The 21,406-nt window shown below is 37.7% G+C and overlaps 4 protein-coding genes across 10 annotated transcripts in view; all 4 read right to left on the bottom strand.

Moving 5' to 3' along the window:
- Window positions 1–978: 978 nt before the first annotated feature.
- LOC109058626 (claudin-8-like) lies at window positions 979–4,079 on the bottom strand. The gene has a single exon (XM_019075826.2). The coding sequence runs from the start codon at window positions 2,608–2,610 to the stop codon at window positions 1,798–1,800; it is 813 nt and encodes a 270-aa protein (XP_018931371.1). The 5' UTR covers window positions 2,611–4,079; the 3' UTR covers window positions 979–1,797.
- Window positions 4,080–4,204: 125 nt separating this feature from the next.
- On the bottom strand, window positions 4,205–5,900 carry LOC109058627 (claudin-4-like). The gene has a single exon (XM_042740233.1). It carries the CDS (start codon window positions 5,800–5,802, stop codon window positions 4,927–4,929), a length of 876 nt encoding a protein of 291 aa, XP_042596167.1. The 5' UTR covers window positions 5,803–5,900; the 3' UTR covers window positions 4,205–4,926.
- Window positions 5,901–8,003: 2,103 nt separating this feature from the next.
- On the bottom strand, window positions 8,004–9,435 carry LOC109058614 (claudin-8-like). The gene has a single exon (XM_019075813.2). It carries the CDS (start codon window positions 9,130–9,132, stop codon window positions 8,449–8,451), a length of 684 nt encoding a protein of 227 aa, XP_018931358.2. The 5' UTR covers window positions 9,133–9,435; the 3' UTR covers window positions 8,004–8,448.
- A 4,532-nt stretch (window positions 9,436–13,967) lies between these two features.
- The window catches only part of LOC109052842 (rho guanine nucleotide exchange factor TIAM1-like), an 83,366-nt gene continuing 75,927 nt past the window's right edge, over window positions 13,968–21,406 (bottom strand). For all 7 annotated transcript variants that reach the window (XM_042740176.1, XM_042740181.1, XM_042740175.1 and 4 more), the window contains 8 exons: window positions 20,952–21,131; window positions 19,235–19,353; window positions 18,528–18,636; window positions 18,368–18,426; window positions 18,024–18,129; window positions 17,830–17,917; window positions 15,507–15,679; window positions 13,968–15,136 (listed from right to left, as the gene is read on the bottom strand). In XM_042740176.1, the coding sequence (XP_042596110.1) occupies window positions 14,619–15,136; window positions 15,507–15,679; window positions 17,830–17,917; window positions 18,024–18,129; window positions 18,368–18,426; window positions 18,528–18,636; window positions 19,235–19,353; window positions 20,952–21,131 (1,352 nt within the window). In that variant the 3' untranslated portion in view covers window positions 13,968–14,618. The remainder of the gene's footprint in view (window positions 15,137–15,506; window positions 15,680–17,829; window positions 17,918–18,023; window positions 18,130–18,367; window positions 18,427–18,527; window positions 18,637–19,234; window positions 19,354–20,951; window positions 21,132–21,406) is intronic.

A 21,406-nucleotide genomic window follows, 5' to 3' on the forward strand; every position in this document is an offset into this window, starting at 1 on the left:
ATAAAATAGGACACTAAGGTAATAATGCAAGACCCTAATAATCATAAAAATACAGTGTGCATATAACTCGGTATTTGCTTGAAAATTACATTTTTAATGTTGTTTGACCAATATTGTTTGGTATTAAATCAAATGCAAATTAATTTTATATATTTTTTCTTCAATGAGCTCATCACAGTGCATTCTGGGATTGCATTCTTCTTGAACCAAGGCAACAAAAGAATCTCATCAGACAAGTTGCTGCCTACATTTGTTTACATTTAAGCCTATGTTGTTGTTATTGTTGTTGTTAACCAAAACCATTAAAATATTGGCCTACGATTCCTTAAAATGCCTCACAGCAAAATTCACCAATTTTGCACTTGCTACGTAAGGCAAAGATTTATTTATATAATTATTTTATTCAATATGCTGTGTTTCATCTGATAGAAAAAAGAAAAGAAAAAAAAACTGATTTACTCTGTATAACAGTTCCCAGTGAAACAGGTCTCACACCTTGCGTCTGTCCAAAAGTATGCAGTTAAAACTTTAAAGCTGCTTGTTCAGTTTTCATGTGTGGGTGTGTATTTCTCAGGTTTCACAGATAGTTCTGATCCGTTTCCTGGTTCTGCTGTAGCACTACTATACTAACAAGCAGCTCATGTGTGACTCATTCTCTGGGTGTGTCTGTGTCAAGACAATAGTCTTCTTACGTTTCACTGCGGCTTTGTGTATTTGAAGCTGCAGGGCATAAAGATCTTGAACGCACTGAGCTGAACTAAATCACCAAATTCAGCACCTACCTGTAACTCAGCCCCCGTGACTTTTTTGAGAAAACATGTCCTCTGAAGCATATAGATGAAGAGATTTCTTCTGAGAACTATTACTGTGCAAATACTCAGCAGAAACCAGAACACAATCTTTGAAAATCACCTGTAAATGCAGATTGATAGGAGGAGGAATAGCAAATATCTTATCATTAAGGATATGTTTTACTGCTTTATTGAGTTAAATCATTGCATTGTGCTTTGATATTTACATAAAAAACATAATATCTGAATATTAAACGTATTTCCTTGTTTCTATTTTAGACAGCTTTCAGATAATACAAAAATACCTCAAATAACATTCTTTACAACATCCTGAGGTATGATCTGTACTTTACAATGAATCATATAAAACAAAACCATTTTTTTTTAAACAATTCTTCATCTCAGTCAGTTCTCTTACTTGCATATTTAAAAAATGCCATTGAAACTATATTTAAATTCTGTCAAAAACATTCTCAAGAAATTAAAAGGAAAATATTAAATGTAGGACTAAATTTGTTACATTTACAACATTTTTTTTCCCTTCAAATTTTATTTTCGTAACACCTCTAGTTAGAAGTCCATCCTTTCCATCTCATTTGCACCTACTTAGACATTTAAAAAGCCAAAGTATTCAAAAACATTCCTAAGGATGAAACTGGAAAAAAATAAATGTAGGCCCAAGTTTGTTACATTTAAAACTGTTTAAATATTTCCAAATAGTATTTTTTACCTTGTGTAATAAAAAAATAAAAAACAGCTTTGGTTAGAAGTCCTTTCCATCTGTCATCTGCTCCTGCAGAGATATGAGTAGAAATAACATCTAAATGTAGCCAAAAACATTCCCAAGTATGAAACAAGGAAAAAAATGAAATACTGTATACAACTAACTTATGTATATATAAAAAATCCAAATATTTTGTTTTTAAAACTTTGGTCGTCCTTTCCATCTCTCTCTAACACACACACAAACACAAACACTCAAGCCTGTGAAACGTCCAGCTGGATTTCAGAGATAAGCCACGGCACTGCGGGCGGACGGATGTCGGGACGGTTGTATGAACGACTGCTGTCTGGAAGGCTGAATGAATGACTGCTGTCTGGACGGTTGGTATGACTGCTCAATGAACGAAGGTGGCCCGGACGGGTGACTGTACACCGAGCGCGGCTGAGGGTGGTAGGCCACGGGTTGCGGCTGATAGGCCACAAATGGCGCGTTCCTGTTGTACATGTACCTCGGATCCGGGCCCTTGTCCAGGGGGCCGCTGCAGCAGGTGAATATGCACCCACCGGCGAATAAGAAGGCGGAAGACACCCAACCGATGTACAACGCTTCTCCTAGTTCCCTACGCTGGGCGTCGATGAGCAAGGGGTTGTAGAAGTCCTGGATGATGGCATGTCCGGTCCAGGAGACAGGGATGAGGCAGCAGAAGCAGCCCGCTAGGATCATGCAGCCAGCGATGATCAGAACCATCCGCTTGGCACGGTCGTTCCCTTGGATGCATGCCGTGCACCTCATCCCGGCAATGGAGATTAGTAAACCCAGCCCGGTCAATGCCACGGAGCAGCACATGAGCCCCCGAGCGGCCTGGAGGTCCGGAGACAGCGCCAGCAAAGAGTCGTACACCTTACACTGCATCCGAATGTTGGCCTGCCGGAAGCAGTTCATCCACAAGCCCTCATACCGGGTCTCCATCACGATGATGTTCTCCCCGATGAAGGCCGTCACCCGCCACATTGGCATCCCGGTGCTGGCCGCCACCCCGATGAGGCCGATCAGGCTCACGCACATTCCCACGATCTCCAGGGCGCTGTTCGCCATGATTCCAGGAGCCTGAAGAGTGAAGAATGGTTTTGACTGTGAGGTTTTGCATCCCGCTGGAATGGGAGCTGATAGGTGTTCACCTGTTCCCAGCCTCCGCCCTCTCGCTCAGGGGAGGGAGGGAACGCCGGAGCTGGTTGCTATGAAATCAAATCCCCCCTGCGAGTGTTTGTGTCTGGTTTTGTGTCACTGGGGGAGGAGGAGGAGGAGCTCGTAGCCATGTTGATGTTTGCTCAGCAGGCACCATTTTCTGGCAGAGATCCTGTTAAGTGAGGAAATGTAGCTGGAGGGGTTACTGAACAGCCAGATACAGCCAAACACACAACAGCTCTGGACTGCTGTCAATGTTTAACACCACTGGTGTTGCGGCTCATTAAATTGCTGTCTGATATGTCCAGAAGAACATTTGTGAAGTCAGCTGATGGCTTAATGTTGATGTTTTACCTTTAGTTAAAGGTGAAAAGTTTGTCATTTCTGTGGAATTTCATTACTTTTAAAATTCTGTTTGATGCTGAGTGGTTTCTAGCATGTTGCTACACGGATGCTAGGGTGTTCTGAGGGAACAAAAGAAAGAAACCCCATAGTAACATTCTAAAAAAACTTTTAGACCTCCTTAGCAGCTGCATTGCAACACCTAACAACCTTTATACCGTCAACCATTTTTGTAGTTCCATTTGATGCTGAGTGCTTTTTTTAGCATGCTATTAAGTGGTTGCTTGGGTGTTACTATGCAGCTGCTTAGGGGTTGTAAGTGGTTTATAGAATGTTGCTGTGTAGCTGCAAAGGGGTTCTAAATTGTTTTTTTTTTAGATTGTTGCTATGAGGTTGCTATGCAGCTGCTTAGGGGTTGTAAGCACTTTATAGAATGTTACTATGCAGTTACTAGGGGGTTCTGAGTAGTTTTTAGAATGTTGCTGTGCAGTTGCAAAGGGGTTCTAAATGTTTATTTTTTCAGATTGTTACTTTGAGGTTGCTAAGGTGTTGCTATGCAACTGCTTAGGAGTTCTGAGTAGTTTTTAGAATGTTGGTGTGCAGCTGCAAAGGGGTTCTTCAATTTTTTTAGAATGTGACTGAGCTTGGGATTTTACTTATTTTACTTGGGAGGGATTTTGAGTGCTTTATAGAATGTTACTATGTGGTTACTAGGGTGTTGCTGTGTAGCTGCTAAGGGGTTTAAAATTTATTTAGAATGTCACTATTAGGTTGCTACAGTGTTGCTATGCAGCTGCAAAGGGGTTCTACTTTTTTAGAATGTTACTGTGCGGTTGCTAGGGTGTTGCTATATAGTTGCTAAGGGGTTCTGAGCAGTTTTTAGCATGCTCCTATGAGGTTTCTAGTGTCTTAACAGCTACATAGTAACTGCTCAAAACACCTTAGAATCTGCATAGCAACATCTTAGCAACCTTTGCCTATTTTTGTAATTCCATTTATTGCCAAATGTGTTTTTAGAATGTTGCTATGCAGAACACCCTAGCAATAACATAATAACATGATAAAAAACACTCAGGACATCTAGCAACAACCTAGCAAACTTTGCACTATTAAGCATTTTCTTCAGACAGTATACAAAATCAAGTTTCTGTGGTCTATAAGATGACTGACAGTAACTGATACTTTATTCAATTTCATCAGCAAGTGCAGATAAGAATTTGGATCATAACACTGTTTTGCTGCGTTGACTTTTTCCAGTTACATCTTAGATCACATACACATGTCTTTTGGTCTCACAAACACACAGTCAGTGCTGGTGAATTTGCATTAGGGGCGTGATGCTTTGAGCTTATGAAGCAACAGAAGACAAACATACACTGGAAAACCACCTCGACTGGTTCGACCAGTTCCGCCAACACTGGGCTAAGAAAAAACAACAAAATGATGTCATCAAGTGTCCAGACCAGGAACTAGTACATCCACATTTCTTTTCACACATTTATTTAGTACAATTAAAATCAAACTAGTGCTTTGAAAATGGAAAAACAAAGTGGAAAACAAACACAATCATATGACAGAGTCAACATTAAGTCACGGATACACAGTTAAATGCTGTGTGAAAATATCCCACATGTTGGTGTTCTTAATTTTAGCACATATTGCATATTATTTCTGTGCAAATTACAGTCTTTTAGACAAGAAGGAAATGCGTTCAAATCAAGTATGTAAAAACTAATATTCACATAAACAGTCACATTTAATCAAATGAGGCTCCATCAGTCCTGCTTTCTTCTGAATCCTAATGCAGATTGTTCCCAACTCAACTTCCTTTTTGGAGTCTCTATAGAAGATTTTACTGGTAAAGCACAGCACTCACTGTGTGTCTCAGTACCTAGGGTTATAAACTGTGGGGACAGGAGAATAGGCTGGTTGATAGTTATACCCGGGCTGGTATCCGTATGCAGGCTGGTATCCATATCCGGGCCTGTAGGAGTAGTTATATGGAGCCGATCCGGCCCGATAAAGAACAGATGCCATGTTCTCTTTATCCTGGGTCCGTGGTGCATGTCGACAGAGCAGAATCACCCCGGCACTGAAAAGCAAAGCCGAAGTGACCCATCCGATGTACAAAGCCTCTCCAAGCTCTCTACGTTGGGCGTCGATTAACAACGGGTTGTAGAAGTCCTGTATTATCACATGAGCTGTCCACGACACGGGAATGATGGTGGTCAAGCAGCCAGCCAAAAACAAACACCCTCCGCTCACCAAAACAATGTGCTTGGTTTTGGGACGGGAGTCTACCAGACGGGTGCAGCGCATGCCTACGGACGACACGATGCAAGCGAAGGCAGTCAAAGCCACGGAGGAGCACATGAGACCCCTGGCAGCCTGGAGGTCGGCCGGGAGGAACAGCAGAGAATCGTAGACTTTGCATTGCATTCGGATGTTGGCTTGCCGGTAGCAGTTCATCCACAATCCCTCCCAACGCGTCTCCATCACGATGATGTTCTCCTGGATGAACGCCGTGACCTTCCACATCGGGAGTCCTGTGACGGAGGCGACGCCGATCAGGCCGATGAAGCCGATGATCAGCGCAACCACCTCGCAGCACATAGATTCCTGTCTCTTTCTCTTCTCACGCTTCACCTGCTCATCATACACCTCTTTCTCCGACTTCTCATCCGGATATCCCGTGTACACAGTGTCCCCGTAGGTTTTGTCCGCGTAGGATTTGGCCACGTAAGACCCGGCGTAAGACATGATGGTCGAGTGCCAGGACAAAACAACGAAGGATCAGACACAGATGTAACGCTGCTCTCCTTCACTGCAGTATTTCTCAACTGAGCCCGGAAGATCCAGATGACAGGTATTTACAGACAAGAAAAATGTTAATGATGTAATGTGAACAGACTGGTTCACCTGCTCCTGGAGAACCTGATAAACAGCTCGAAGGAAACTGGTGATACTTGAACTGTTTAACCTTTTCAGACATGAATTATGTTTCAAGTTTTTGAAAAATATAAAATTACATTTTCCCAGCTCATGAGGCTTCGATAAATGAGACCGAATACGAATATTACAAATCTCAATACTCTTTAATTGTAATTTTTTTTGTCCATTTCAATGGACGTCAGGTCAAAACAGTTTGTTGGTAACAAACTAAATATCTTAGAATCAATCAATATGGTCATTTTAAAGTCATTTTCTGTGTGTATCTTTCTTTTTTTTATCATAAACTTGAACATTATAACATTTCAACTTTAATTGTAAGGTTTTTGCTTTACAGATTGCTCATTTGTTTATTCATAACAAAATTAACCTAGGAATAAATCAAGTCACGTTAGAGTCATTTCCTGTGTGCATCTTTGAAACAATTTCTCTGTGACACAAAGCAGTAGTGCACCTTGCACTTACCACAGAAGACGTGCGTTTTCCCAGAACAACCTTCCAATTTGCATCTTGTTGCTTCTTTTTAAGTTTCTGCTTCGTTTCTGTTTTTTTTCCTAAAATTCCTGGGGAAAAACAAACAAATCAAATAGGTCACATATAAAATGAATGTGTTTAAAAGCTCAGATCATTTAATGGTTCATCTCTTGGAAGAATTTAAAGGAAAATGTTTGAGTTCATATAAAGATCTCTGACACTGATTGCATGCTTCAATATCTTGGCAAATCCAAGCACAGTTTGAGATATTGTACCTTCTGAAAGAGATCTTAAAAGAAATCTGAGAAGCAGAAGACAAAAGCAAAAGTCTATTTGCTTTCCATGTGTTTCACTGCTATCTAACAGAATCAATCAAGATATTGAACATACATCAAATTTGTGATTTTCCTGTTTCTATTTTTACTGTCAAAAGAAACTCTTTATTTATTTTACATTTTTTTGTCAAGACGTTCCTGAACTTGAATTCCCCATGAAGCCCTGATCTACTGCATTTTCCTTCAGCTGCTGTATGTCAGTGAGAGGGCAGGTGAGTTACAGGCAGCACAGCGTTTCCAGGTAAGACACGAAACTAGAACCTGACAAATGATGGAGGTGGAACCTGAGAGGCTTTAGTGTCAAAACACACACACACACACGCGCACACAACCACACACACTCACACATTATAAAGTATTTTATTACTTATATTTATAAATTAATATTGTACTGTTAAATATTATGGGAAATGATTTGCTGTATCTCTGTGTTTGTAGGAAAATGATAACATTAACTTGTGCATCTGCTAACATATGATTTACCCAGCTATTTCTATACATGTGTGAATTATGAAATTGGGAATGAGAGTAAAAAAGCTGTCAGGGTAATCTAAAACATGCCTAAAAATACTGACATGCTGTCTGTATTTGCTGATTTGCATCTGCCACTCCCAAAGCCATGTACTGTAAGTGAAACTAAATGTAAACCACACTGACGCTGGTCTTCTGTTAGATGGATGAGATATCTACAGATGGAGACTGTGTGTGTGTGTGTGTGTGTGTGTGTGTGTGTGTTGTTTTTTTTTTTTGTGTGTGTGTGTGTCTTTGTTTTTGTGACATATCAGGACACAACTTTGTATAATGACATGGGTATCACACAGGTATTACAAGGAGAGGGTGACTTATGAGGACATAACCCATGTCCCCATTTTTCAAACCGCTTATAAACCATACAGTATTAGTTTTTTTTGAGAAAGTAAAAATGCACAAAGTTTCCTGTAAGGGGTAGGGTTAGGTGTAGGGTTGGTGTAGGGCGATAGAATATACAGTTCGTACAGTATAAAAACCATTACGTCTATGGGATGTCCCCACTTTTCACAAAAACAAACATGTGTGTGTGTGTATGTGTGTGTGTATATATTACAGTTACATTTAGTCATTTAGCAGATGCTTTTATCCAAACTAACAAAAGAGCAACTATATGTAAGTGCAAATTACAAGTCTCGGTGTGTATATTTATATATATATACACGCACACACACACAAAATAAATCAGTTACTAAAATATATAATAATAATAATATATTTCATTATAAGTAAATAAATAATACAACATTTGTACTTTTTTTTTGCAAATAATGCACATATTTTTAAGATAACTATGACAGCTTGTTTAGTCTAATTCTTCATTTACTAATCCCTACTAAAATTCTAAACACAGTAAGTAAATCATATGTTTGTGCATGCACAAGTACATTTCAGTTTTACCTTACAAGAACAGAACTACAACACAAAATGCTTGAAAATATAATCTACAATCACATCATCAGACACTAATGTGTTTAGTTAGTTAATGAGGAACATTTAATCTAATTAACCAGGATTCAGTTCACTGATTCATATGGCCAAGAAACATAAATGCAGATCAAAATTTGCAAAGAAATAAAAGTGATAAGTAAACTGAAGTGAAGTGAGTGAGTTCTGTCTGTCAGACGTACTGACTCTTCGGGTACGTGTCAGAAGAGGGTGTCCGTCCCAGCATGCTCATCCCGGCCTTGTCCTTTTCCACTGTGATGTATGGCTTCTTCTCCTCCTCGTCCTTCCTGTGACGGGGGCCGTAACGGCACAGCAGTATCACCCCCGCGATCAGGAGGAGCAAGAACGTGGCGAAGCCCACATACAGCGCCTGTCCGATCTCCCGCTTCTGCGCCTCCACCACCATCGGGTTGTAAAAGTCTCTGATGATGGAGTGAGTGGACCAGCTGACCGGAAGAAGAGTGGCGAGGCTAGCGACGACGAACAGACACCCGCCCACCAGCAGGATCACATTCTTGCCCCTGGTGTCATCATGGCAACAGTCTGTTCCCCTCATCCCACAGACGGACACCAGGACAGCCAGGACGGCGAGAGTGATGGAGGCGCACATGAGCCCGCGGGCCGCCTGGATGTCCGCCGGAAGGATGAGCAGAGAGTCGTAGACTTTGCACTGCATGTTGATGTCCGCCTGCCGTATGCAGGCCATCCATAACCCCTCCCACAGCGTCTCCATCACGATGAGGTTGGACCCGATGTAGGCCGTCACCTTCCACATGGGCATGGAGGTCACCGCGATGGTCCCGACCAGACCGACGGCACCCAGAACCAGAGCCAGGATCTCCAGCTTAGCCCTCATGACGGCAGAAGTGAGGTGAAACACAGCGTGTTTGATTAAATGTACACGGGTTATCTGACAGGAATCAGATAGGAGGGGCTTGGTCCATCAGTGCTATGCGGTAACGCTGGTTTCTGGCCGCTGATGACAAATTTACTTTTTGAGTTTTGTTTTTAAAGCAAGTCCATAAGTTCAAGCATCTGTTGATGTAGCAGTAACTGATCTCGCTGGTTAAACACATAACCTTGAGCTAAAGCAGTGGCTGCAGTATGACTATAAATAATTCAAAATTAAATCACTTAAAATTAAAAATGTAAATAAAATAGTTTAAAATAAAAATAGAACTATTTACAATTTTTTTTAAAATTAAATATAAAATAGTAAAAATAAAGTTAAACAATTAAAAAATAAATAAATAAAACAATAATTTAAAATAACATAAATCAAGCTTTAAAACAAGCTAAAACAGAAAATATTAAGAACAATATTTTAATTCGTTCTCTCAACCATTTTTTCATGGAAAACAGTTAAAGGTTTCTTTGAAAATGTGGATATATGAGGGAATTGTGATTTCTAGACTTCAATTAATAAAAATCATTGGTAACATTTTCTAGAGGTTTTGATATATAATTCAGTATAAAATGTTAATGCATTAATTATTTCTGGTAATTTCACTTGCATTGAATAATCACAGGAATAATTGTAATCACATTTATAATACTTATCCAGTTATAATTATACCTTTAGAAAGTATATTTCATTAAAACACATGACAAACAACCGATTTTAGATGTTTTATATTATATATATATATATATATATATATATATATATATATATATATATATATATATATATATATATATATATATATATATATATATACACACACACACACACACACACACACATATCTATATACTATATATATATATATATATATATATATATATATATATATATATTTTTTTTTTTTTTAAGAAAATTTCATTAAATCATAAAATCTATTAAATCACACACACACACACACACACACACACACACACACACACACACACACACACACACACACACACACACACACCTGATATTTTCCAAAAGAAATATATAATATTACATGAAGGGCCCTTGAATCTTTTAGTAAATAACTGGGGGTCAAAAGGTCAAATAGGTTGAGAACCACTGGGTTAAAGGGTTAGTTTCCAAAAGTGACTATTTTCTTATTATTTACTCACCCTCATTCTGATCCAGACCTTGCTGTCGAAAAGAAGCTGCAAAATGTGAAAATACATACATAAATATATTAAAAGAAGTGCACATATGACTTTAACCATTCATTTGAGAAACTAGTAAGGGTGAGATGCTTATTATTCGAGAGAGTAGAACTACAGCTAATGGCAACATTCACCAGTCGTCACTTGCAAGTGAAAACTAACTTTTGTGAGTAATTAAAACCATTATCAGTAACACTGCTAAGACATAGCAACATAATACACTGAATAAATCAAACTGTAAGAATGCTAATCTGAATCTTGTCCTTCTAAGTGATTCAATCAAATCAGAGACTCTTCTAATAGATTTGACCTCAATTTAATCAAGATTACATTGAGGATGACCAGTTTTTTAAAAAAAATTCTCGAAACTGTTTCAACACATCAAATAATCCATGCATTAAGCCGCCAAAATTAAAATATGAGGAACAAAATTATTTTGTGACAGGTGCCTTTCATCCGACAGCTGATGCTGTGTCACTGTTTTGCATATATTGCATAATCCCTTTTCAGAAACAAAAGTGTATTCACACTTCAGTGTGTTGAAGAGGGGAAATGAAATATGTGACATTTACAAACAAAAGCAACTAAAGAATAGCCTATAATTAGTTTCATACCTATGATCTGGTATTTTATTTAATGTAAATATATTTTACTGCATTTTTAATGATGCTTAATTTAGCCTCCTTGGCCTGGAGGATTCAGATAAAAACCCTGGCTGAGCATCAGATCATGTTGAGTATGTTAACAAGAGCTCACAGAGCAGAAGCGTGTCTCACCTGAGCTAAAATGTCTCTAATGTTCATGTAAAACACAGTGAACTATAAGCGGTTAGAGGTGCTTTGTAAAGTCAACAGAAACTTTAAAACCTGTCTGACGGGTCAGACTGCTGAGACTGAGTTTCATGTGTCAACTCCATAGACTATAAAAACAGGTCAACTCACACATCCAGCCTCAGACAGAGAACAAGAGTGGCATTTAACATCACGTGACTTCACCTTTACTTTCCTTTAACCTCACAGCAGAAATCTTTTCACTTCTCGCGTTCATACATGACCAGAAAAATACATATATGCTGCATTTAAGTAGAGTTTTGTAAAAAAAAACAAAAAAACAAATTGCATATTTACACGAAATGTTTGTGCGCCATCTAGCGCATCTGTTTAAAACTGCGCCTTAAACATCTATATATATATATATATATATATATATATATATATATATTTTGTAGTAAAACCATGATTAATTTTTTTTACAGTACTTTTAGAAACTCTGTAAATTAGGCTAATATTTAGCCCAAATTGTTGGTTCATTTAGTAAAAAAAAATAAATAGCTTGATTAACTTACCTTGTTTTCTCAACAGAAGCCCTCTAGTAAATCCTGAATCCTTCAAGTCAAAGATTAAATGTGGAAGTATTCATTATTTATCTTCTCAACATCTGTCAAAACTGTAGTAGCCAACAGACAGAAAGAACAACAACAAAAACCCTTACTTTTAACATAGTAATTGAAATGTAAGCAACACAGTAATGTGTAATTTTCACATATTCTGCTGTAACAAAAACATGCATTTTCTATGCACAGTATATTTTCTATATTTCTATGCACTAAGAACAGCAGGCCTGCAAAAAATATTTTGCACAAAAGTATGGTACCAACTTCCATCATTGGGAGGCAGATCGATCTTATTATTAAAGATACAAATATATAATTAATGTTATAATTACAAATTATGCTATAATTAAACAAATCTATAAATATATAATCTAATATAAGCGATACATTTCCAGCTGTATAACAATTATGAAAATTCATGAAAACAGCAAAAAATTAAAAAAGTAAATGTTAACACCAAGACAATGTAAAAATTCTCAAATTAAACATGCAAAACAGCTAAAAATCAGTGACAATTTGCCCTGACGTGACATGAAAAACATTCATAAATGTTGAAAGAATTACAGGTCATGAAGATGCTGCTGCGTGTGTGGTCTGCTGATGTCAGTCTGGCCTGAGGAGAAGAACTCTATCAGCTCGTCTATCTCAGATTCATCTGAGCACTGAGAGATTGATAGCTTCACTCGTCTTGTATTTCACTCTTGACTCCAGAGTTTCTGCTCAAACATTCAGCCCGAAGCCATCCTGGTACTTCCATCTGCCAGCAATGCAGAGCACTGTACAGCTGAAACTCCACTATCATTGACTTCTACACATGAAGGGCAAGATGACACAAGCAGAAGTGCTTCTTATTAACAACACTGGTGTAAATGTGTGAAGACACACTGGAAATGCAGAAGCATCCACGAATCACAGGGAACCGGCTTTTGATATGTACGAAACCAATTTATTTGATATAATATCAATCCACAGCTCTATATACAAAATAAAAATGCATTTCTATAGCTCAATGGGAACGTTTTCGATTAGGGTTGGGTTGGTCAGTATCATCTAAAATATTTTCCAGTGGCTTCTCTTGATTGCATTCAGCAAATTTTGGAATTTAAAAACATGAACCCAAAGTTTATATGTGAGATACTCACATTTAAACATAAATAAAATAAAAAAAAATTACACTGTATGCATTGTCCGTGTAAGGGCTCGGATCGTCTTCTATAAACAATCGTGAGTGTAAGCATCAAATCGGTCATTATGTGTCATTCATGTAGAGCTGAACCACAACAAACCATTTAAACAGGAACAGAACAGTCCATCAGCTATAAATCATATTGCATTTATCAACAAAATTCAAGTAAAACAGGACATAGTGACCTAGAATGAGCTGTAAAAAAATCCTCCGCTCTGAGAAAGGAATCATAAAAATTCATTCAGCATTATTTTGACCTGAGATGTGCACATCTAAGTCAATATTCAACACAATTACTCGGTGAATATTTCAAATTACATGTATATTTCAGGTCAGAATAGTGCACATATATATGTACATTTCGGATAAATCGTAAAGGAATAAACACGAATATTAAAATGCCGTTTACAGCTTCTCTGTACAAATATGAGACAATGCTGAACAAATAATGAAAAAGTGAGATATTTCACCAGGCTGTCGTTCTTCTTACTTCTGAAGGACATCATAAATAAATCCCAGCCCTTATTTTGCAAATAACGACATCAAGAACGAAACAGAAATGTTTGGCAGACGTTGGCGGTCCAACGGCGAATGTGCAATTGTAATTCTATTGATTGTACCACCACATTTCCTGCGGTTTCTGATTGGCCACAGCGCACATGTAGAGCTCATCTAATGTGTTTAAAGCGTCATATCTTACAGCTACTTGGAAAGGAATGTCTACCATTCGGAGTATTAGCACAGAGAAACTGTTGTCATGCATCGGCTGATGGATTTGACTGGCGAGCTTTAAAGGAATAGTTCACCCAACAATTAAAATTTGCTGAAAATGTAATCACTTTCAGGTCATCCGAGATGTAGATGAGTTTGTTTCTTCATCAGATTTGGAGAAATGTAGCATTCCATCAGTTGATGACCAGTGGATCCTCTGCAGTGAATGGGTGCCGTCAGAATAAGAGTCCAAACAGCTGATAAAAACATCACAATAATCCACACCACTCCAGTTCATCAGTTAATGTCTTGTATGTCACAAACTGTGTGTTTGTAAGAAACAAAGCTGTCATTATATCTGGCTAAAATACCAGTCCATAATTAAAAAAACAACAACTTTGTTTTCTCTTTTCTTTAATCTTTCCATCTAGTTTGCACTTAACTGAACAGTGCTTGAAACTTCCTGTGTCTACTGAACTCTTCAAGATTAATCGCTTGATGTATTCCGCAAAAGTCGCTTTGGATAAAAGCGTCTGATAAATGAATAAATGTAATCCATAATAATCTCCAGTTGTCTTTTCACATCAAAATCCACCCACATATTTAGAGCTGTTTTGGTTTCTGATTTGTGCAGATTTCTCTCCTGATTCAGATTATGGACTCATATATTAGTCAGAAACAACATTAACTGATGGACTGGAGTGGTGTGGATTACTTGTGGATTATTGTGATGTTTTTATCAGCTGTTTGGACTCATTCTGACGGCACCCATTCACTGCAGAGCATCCATTGCTGAGCAAGTGATGCAATGCTACATTTCTCCAAATCTGATGAAGAAACAAACCCATCTACATCTCGGAACGCCTGTGGGTGAGTAAACTTTCAGCAGATTGTAATTTTCGAGTGAATTATTTCTTTAATCGAGTCTGTCTCCCGATGTGTTTCAGCTCTGGGTTCCGTCCTGTGTTTCGTTCTCTGTGCTGCTGTCCCGCCGCACCCAGATGTCCTCGCCGGGCACCTGCTCATCCACACTGGCCACCGACATGGCACACTGCTTCCCTAAATGAGACAGCTTGGCATGCTGGGATTTGTAGTCCTTCTTGCTGCCCTCTTCCTCCTCTTCCTCCTCCTCAGCCGTGTCTCCCTCCAGCGAGAGGGCGGAAAGTGGACCCTCCACGTCCGGGTCGGTGGAAGGGCTCAGAGCGGACTGGCAGAACTCGTCGTCGTCGCTCAGGATGTCTGTTTCCTTCACGTCCTGCTCCTGCTCCTCGTAGCGCTGAAGGTCGAACTGCTCCTCCACCCAGCGGTCGGTGTCGCCCGCCGGAACAATGCCCTGCTGCTGAGCATGCTGGGAATCTGGCGAGTCGCTGTCGGGCTCGGTGTCGAAAACAATGTCCGTGTCGATGGTGAAGCGGTTCCGCACCAGTTTCCTGCGGCCCAGAGTGCGAGTCGGGGCAGAGACTGAGAACATACAAATACATGAGCATCACTAACATGCTTTACACAGAGATCTGACATTACTTATAATAATACTTATAACTATATATATATATATAAATCAAAGCTGTATTTTCAGCATCATTACTGCAGTCTTCAGTGTCACATGATCTTCAGAAATCATTCTAATATGCTGATTTGCTGCTCAAGAAACATTTTTAATTATCATCAGTATTGAAAACAGTTGTGCTGCTTTATATTTTTATGGAAACCATGATAAATAGATTCAAAAGAACAGCATTTATTTGAAATAGAAACATTATAAATGTCTTCACTGTCACTTTTTATCATTTTAATGTATCTTTGATGAAAAAGAGTATTTCTTTGTGTGTACCTGCTCTGTTCATGGCTGGTCGGGCTCCTTTAAGGGCACACAAGCGTTTTCCTCCGAAAGGAACGTACTGCTGACTGAGAGGAAGACTCTCCGTCTTCAACAGCTGACGGCGCTGTTTATCTCTCAGGATGGAGTGAACTGTCTTCAAGAAGTCTTTCTTACTCTCTGGAGAGCTGCAGACACAATTTAAGATACAAATTTGCTCAACAATGTCAGTTTATTATTAATACTGACTTTAAACATACTTTCAAAATCCAATGCTCTAAAAATGGCTCAGATAAATATGGTTGATATTTGTAGTTCACATAACAGTAACAAATGTGGATTGAGGCTGTACAAGGTTCCTCCACCAGATGGTGACAGCTTTCTTTTTTATAACTATTTGGTAAAATATATTTATACATTATTTTTTATTAGTGCTGTCAAATGATTAATCACGATTAATCACATCCAAAATAAAAGTTTTTGTTTACATAATATATGCGTGTATGCTGTGTATATTTATTATGTATATATAATTACAAACACATGCATGTATACATTTAAGAAAAATATGTTATGTTTATATATTAAATATATTTATATATAATATAAGATATAAGAATATAAATATATAAATGTATATACATGTAAATATTTTCAAAATATTTACTGTATGTGTATGTATTTATATATACATAATAAATATACACAGTACACATACATATAGTATGTAAACAAAAACTTTTATTTTGGATGTGATTAATCGCGATTAATCATTTGACAGCACTATTTTTTATATATATTTTTTAAATATATTAAAAATATATCATAAATAGATTTTAATACATATTACTTTTTAAAAACTTTTGAATATGCATGAAAATGAATTATTATATATTAATGTTAATAATACACATTAATGTTATTAATATTAATATATAATATAATTAATGTTTCTTTTTTATTTTATAATGCATATAAAATATTTTTTTATTTACAAACCTGATTCCAAAAAAGTTGGGACACTGTACAAATTGTGAATAAAAACAGAATGCAATGATGTGTATTTTATTCAGAATACAACATAGATGACATATCAAATGTTTAAACTGAGAAAATGTATCATTTTAAGAGAGAAATAAGTTGATTTTAAATTTCATGTCATCAACACATCTCAAAAAAGTTGGGACAAGGCCATGTTTACCACTGTGTGGCATCCCCTCTTCTTTTTATAACAGTCTGCAGCCTTTCCAGATGTGTAAGCTGCCCATGCCACACGCACTCATGCAACCCCATACCATCAGAGATGCAGACTTCTGAACTGAGCGCTGATAACAACTTGGGTTGTCCTTGTCCTCTTTAGTCCGGATGACATGGTGTCCCAGTTTTCCAAAAACAACTTAAAATTTTGATTCGTCTGACCACAGAACAGTTTTCCACTTTGCCACAGTCCATTTTAAATGAGCCTTGGCTCAGAGAAAACGCCTGCGCTTCTCGATCATGTTTAGATATGGCTTCTTTTTTGACCTATAGAGTTTTAGCCGGCAACGGCGAATGGCACGGTGGATTGTGTTCACCGACAATGTTTTCTGGAAGTATTCCTGAGCCCATGTTGTGATTTCCATTACAGTAGCATTCCTGTATGTAATGCAGTGCCGTCTAAGAGCCCGAAGATCACGGGCATCCAGTATGGTTTTCCGGCCTTGACCATTACACACAGAGATTATTCCAGATTCTCTGAATCTTTGAATGATATTATGCACTGTAAATGATGATAACTTCAAACTCGTTGCAATTTTTTTCTGAGAAACTCCTTTCTGATATCGCTCCACTATTTTTCGCTGCAGCATTGGGGGAATTGGTGATCCTCTGCCCAGCTTGACTTCTGAGAGACACTGCCACTCGGAGAGGCTCTTTTTATACCCAATCATGTTGCCAGTTGACCTAATAAGTTGCATATTGGTCCTCCAGCTGTTCCTTATATGTACATTTAACTTTTCCGGCCTCTTATTTCTACCTGTCCCAACTTTTTTGGAATGTGTAGCTCTCATGAAATCCAAAATAAGCCAATATTTGGCATGACATTTCAAAATGTCTCACTTTCAACATTTGATATGTTATCTGTATTCTATTGTGAATAAAATATACGTTTATGAGATTTGAAAATTATTCCATTCCTTTTTTACTCACAATTTGTACAGTGTCCCAACTTTTTTGGAATCAGGTTTGTACATTTATTTAAAAAAATAGAGAAAGAGGTAGAAAGAGAGAGAGAGAGAGAGAGAGAGAGAGAGAGAGAGAGATTTTGTCCCCTCATTGTTTTAGTGCCAGAGACACTGACCTGCAGCAGAGTTGAAACACTCTCTCTGGTCTTCCCTCTGATTCAGACTTCACATGGATGATCTCACACACAGCTGCACTCTCTCCATCTGAAACCACACACACTGTGTTCAGCTCCCTGTTTGCCTCTATAGGGTCTGACTTCATCATTCACTGGTTTGTTGTGTGTGTTGACGGGGTCACAGGTGAGCTTACCTGTGTTGGACAGTGTGCGCACCTGAAGCGCATCAGTGGGGATCATGTGACGGAAACGGAACGGATCTTTCTCTTCACCTGAGACCGATGCTCTGTGAGAACCACCCTGAGAAACAGTGACAGATGTGTGAGAAAAATGTCATTATTCATCTCTTTGACTGGGATCAGGGTGTGAACGCTGTACGATACTGCACCAAACAAGAGCATGAATACAACACCCAGTTAACTGCTGAATACCTCTGTAAGCCCATGAAAAGAGGGAGCGAGAGAGAGGGTTGTGTTTGGGCGTAACATCCACAGCCGAAATATTCAACTGCTCTGATAGTGGAGATCACAACACTCACCATTTTCTTCTTCTGCTTGGAGTAATCCTTACAGATGAACACTACGGCCATTTTAAACACTGGAGGAGAAACATATAACATTACACTTCAGAAACAAAATTACATATCTGTCTGTCTGTCTATCTATCATGAGTTGAGCCAGTGTGGGAACAGAACGTACCGAATGTGGCCAGCTGTGGCTCTTTCTTGCACTTTCCCAGTGAGGAGGACGGGTTGATCCATGTCACGCTGGTGTGGAGGAGTAAATCTCCCATAGACAAGTCAGCAACCTGTAATCATAGAAGACGCCACTGTTAGAGCTCGCACAAACACACACACACACACACACACACACACACACGGAGCTCGCAATCTGTAATCCAAAAGGGATCTCGTCTGTCCCTGGCTTCATCGTTCAGAGATACAGCCACATTATGCAACTAAAGTTTCACTGCATTCACATAATAAGATTTAAATGTGCAGACAGATGACAGTAAATCCAGGAATAAATGAGAAAATATGTTCTGACAGTTTTACATTTTTAGCAGCTGCATGTGGTTGAAAATTTGAGACCCATGTTCTGTATTATCCCAAGCTACACTCGCATGCAAAAATAAAGAGTGAACTGACACCATATTTTACAATATTAGTTTGATATTGTTTTATATAATAGTTGCATAAACATAAGTTAATACTGAGCAACTCACATTTTAGAAAAAAGATCATTTAAAATCATAAATAATCAATGGATGGACCCAAAAGACCACAGTTAGTATTGATGCCAAATGAGGAATTGGGATTGGACATGTGGAGCGATGCAAACAGTAAAACGTTGCTTGTCCAGTGAAATGAGTCGCCTGGATTTAAACTGATGTACAGTTCACAAACCTCTTTCTTGTCTCCAGTCTGTTCAGAGATGAGGAGGTCAAAGACGGCTCCGAACTCCTCGTGGATCTTCTGCATCTCGTTGATGTGACTGGCAACTGTGTTCATGGCTTTCATTGCAACTACAACAGCAGAGAAAATTAATTATATATCAGTTCTATGTCAATTATATAGCAGTGAATTCAGAGAGTTGGTTGAAACGTAAGACTTCAGATTGATGGCTTTAAAACAGATCTCCAGTTATAACATCTTATTTGGACATTACACTACACTTTATTAAAGAAATTACTAGTTCAAATTAATACATTTAACAAAGACGCATTAAACTGATGACAGTAAAGACATTTACAGTACAGGTCAAAAGTTTGGAAACATTACTATTTTTAATGTTTTTGAAAGAAGTCTCTTCTGCTCATCAAGCCTGCATTTATTTGATCAAAAATATACAGAAAAAACAGTAATATTGTGAAATATTATTACAACTTAAAATAATAGTTTTCTATTTGAATATACTTTTAAAAAAATAATTTATTCCTGTGATGCAAAGCTGAATTTTCAGCATCATTACTCCAGCCTTCAGTGTCACATGTAACATCCAGTCTATCACATGATCATTTAGAAATCATTCTAATATTCTGATTTATTATGAGTGTTGGAAACAGTTCTGCTGTCTAATATATTTGATGAATAAAAGGTTTAAAAAGAACTGCATTTATTCCAAAAAAAAAAAAAAAAAATTCTAATAATATATATTCTAATAATATATTTTTGTTTGTTTTCTCTTTTTATCCATTTAACACATCCTTGCTGAACAAAAGTATTGATTTTATGTAAAAAAAAGAAAGAAAAAAAATTACTGACCCCAAATTACTGACCAGTAGTGTATATTGTTATTACAAAATATTTATATTTTTAAAAACATAGCTTCTTCTTTTTTTTTTTTTTTTTACTTTTTATTCAACAAAGTATCCCAAAAAAGTATCACATGTTCTGAAAAAATATTAAGCAGCAGAACTGTTTCCAACTTTGATAATGAATCATCATATTAGAATGATTTCTAAAGGATCATGTGATAATGATCCTAAAAATTCAGCTTCACATGCATCACAGAAATAAATGATAATTTAAAGTATATTAAATTTAAAAACAATTATTTTAAATTGTAATAATATATCACAATATTACATTTTTTTTTCTGTATTTTTGATCAAATAAATGCAGGCTTGATGAGCAGAAGAAACTTCTTTCAAAAACATTAAAAATAGTAATGTTTCCAAACTTTTGACCTGTACTGTATAATGTTGCAAAAGATTTCTATTTCAAATAAATGCTGTTCTTTTGACTTTTCTGCTCGTCAACGAATCCTGAAAAAGCACATTTATCATGGTTTCCGTAGAAAAAGTGAAGCAGCACAACGGTTTCCAACATTGATAATAATCAGAAATGTTTCTTAAGCACTAAATCAGCATATTAGAATGATTTCTGAAGATCATGTGACACTGAAGACTGGAGGAATTGTGCTGAAAATTCAGCTTTGAACACAGGAATAAATTACATTTTACAATATATTCAGATAGAAAACAGCTATTTTAAATTTTAATAATATTTCACAATATTAAAATTTTTACTGTATTTTTAATCAAATAAATGCAGTCTTGGGAAGCATAAAAGACTTCTTTCAAAAACATTAAACGCAGCCACATGAACCGGAGTCTCTCACCGTTCAGATGGTAGTGCTCCTCGCTGTCGGGGTCTGTGAGCGAGTGCAGCTCTCTCAGGAGCAGAGGGTACTTCAGCACTCTCTGGATGGGTTTGATCAGGTATGACTCCAGCGTGGACGAATGCTGCTGTTTGGGGTTGCGCTCATCCAGAAACGCCTTAAAGGCCACGTCTGTTTTTGCTGGAGAGGACACAAACACAGGAAGATGTGATTATGCTGTCACAGGACTGATAGCGATAGAGAGTTTTGAAGATGGGTAGCATTTGTTATGCTTTGCACAATACAGCGCCAAATGTTTTCAAGCACATTACACTGTTACATAAGTTACATAACCAAAATCTGCAGGATCGACGTTAAATAATAAAAATAGCCAGCGAGAAGAAGCAGACCAACCTCACAGACACCCACACACCGCGGCAGGATTGTAATTACACACCGGAGCCGCTCACATGAGA

The sequence above is a fragment of the Cyprinus carpio genome, chromosome B15 (assembly GCF_018340385.1).
Source record: "Cyprinus carpio isolate SPL01 chromosome B15, ASM1834038v1, whole genome shotgun sequence".
NCBI lineage: Eukaryota > Metazoa > Chordata > Actinopteri > Cypriniformes > Cyprinidae > Cyprinus > Cyprinus carpio.

Bases quoted from the DNA above. Each gene is read 5' to 3' on its own strand.
- LOC109058626 (XM_019075826.2), bottom strand. From the start codon at position 2,610: ATGGCGAACAGCGCCCTGGAGATCGTGGGAATGTGCGTGAGCCTGATC.
- LOC109058627 (XM_042740233.1), bottom strand. From the start codon at position 5,802: ATGTCTTACGCCGGGTCTTACGTGGCCAAATCCTACGCGGACAAAACC.
- LOC109058614 (XM_019075813.2), bottom strand. From the start codon at position 9,132: ATGAGGGCTAAGCTGGAGATCCTGGCTCTGGTTCTGGGTGCCGTCGGT.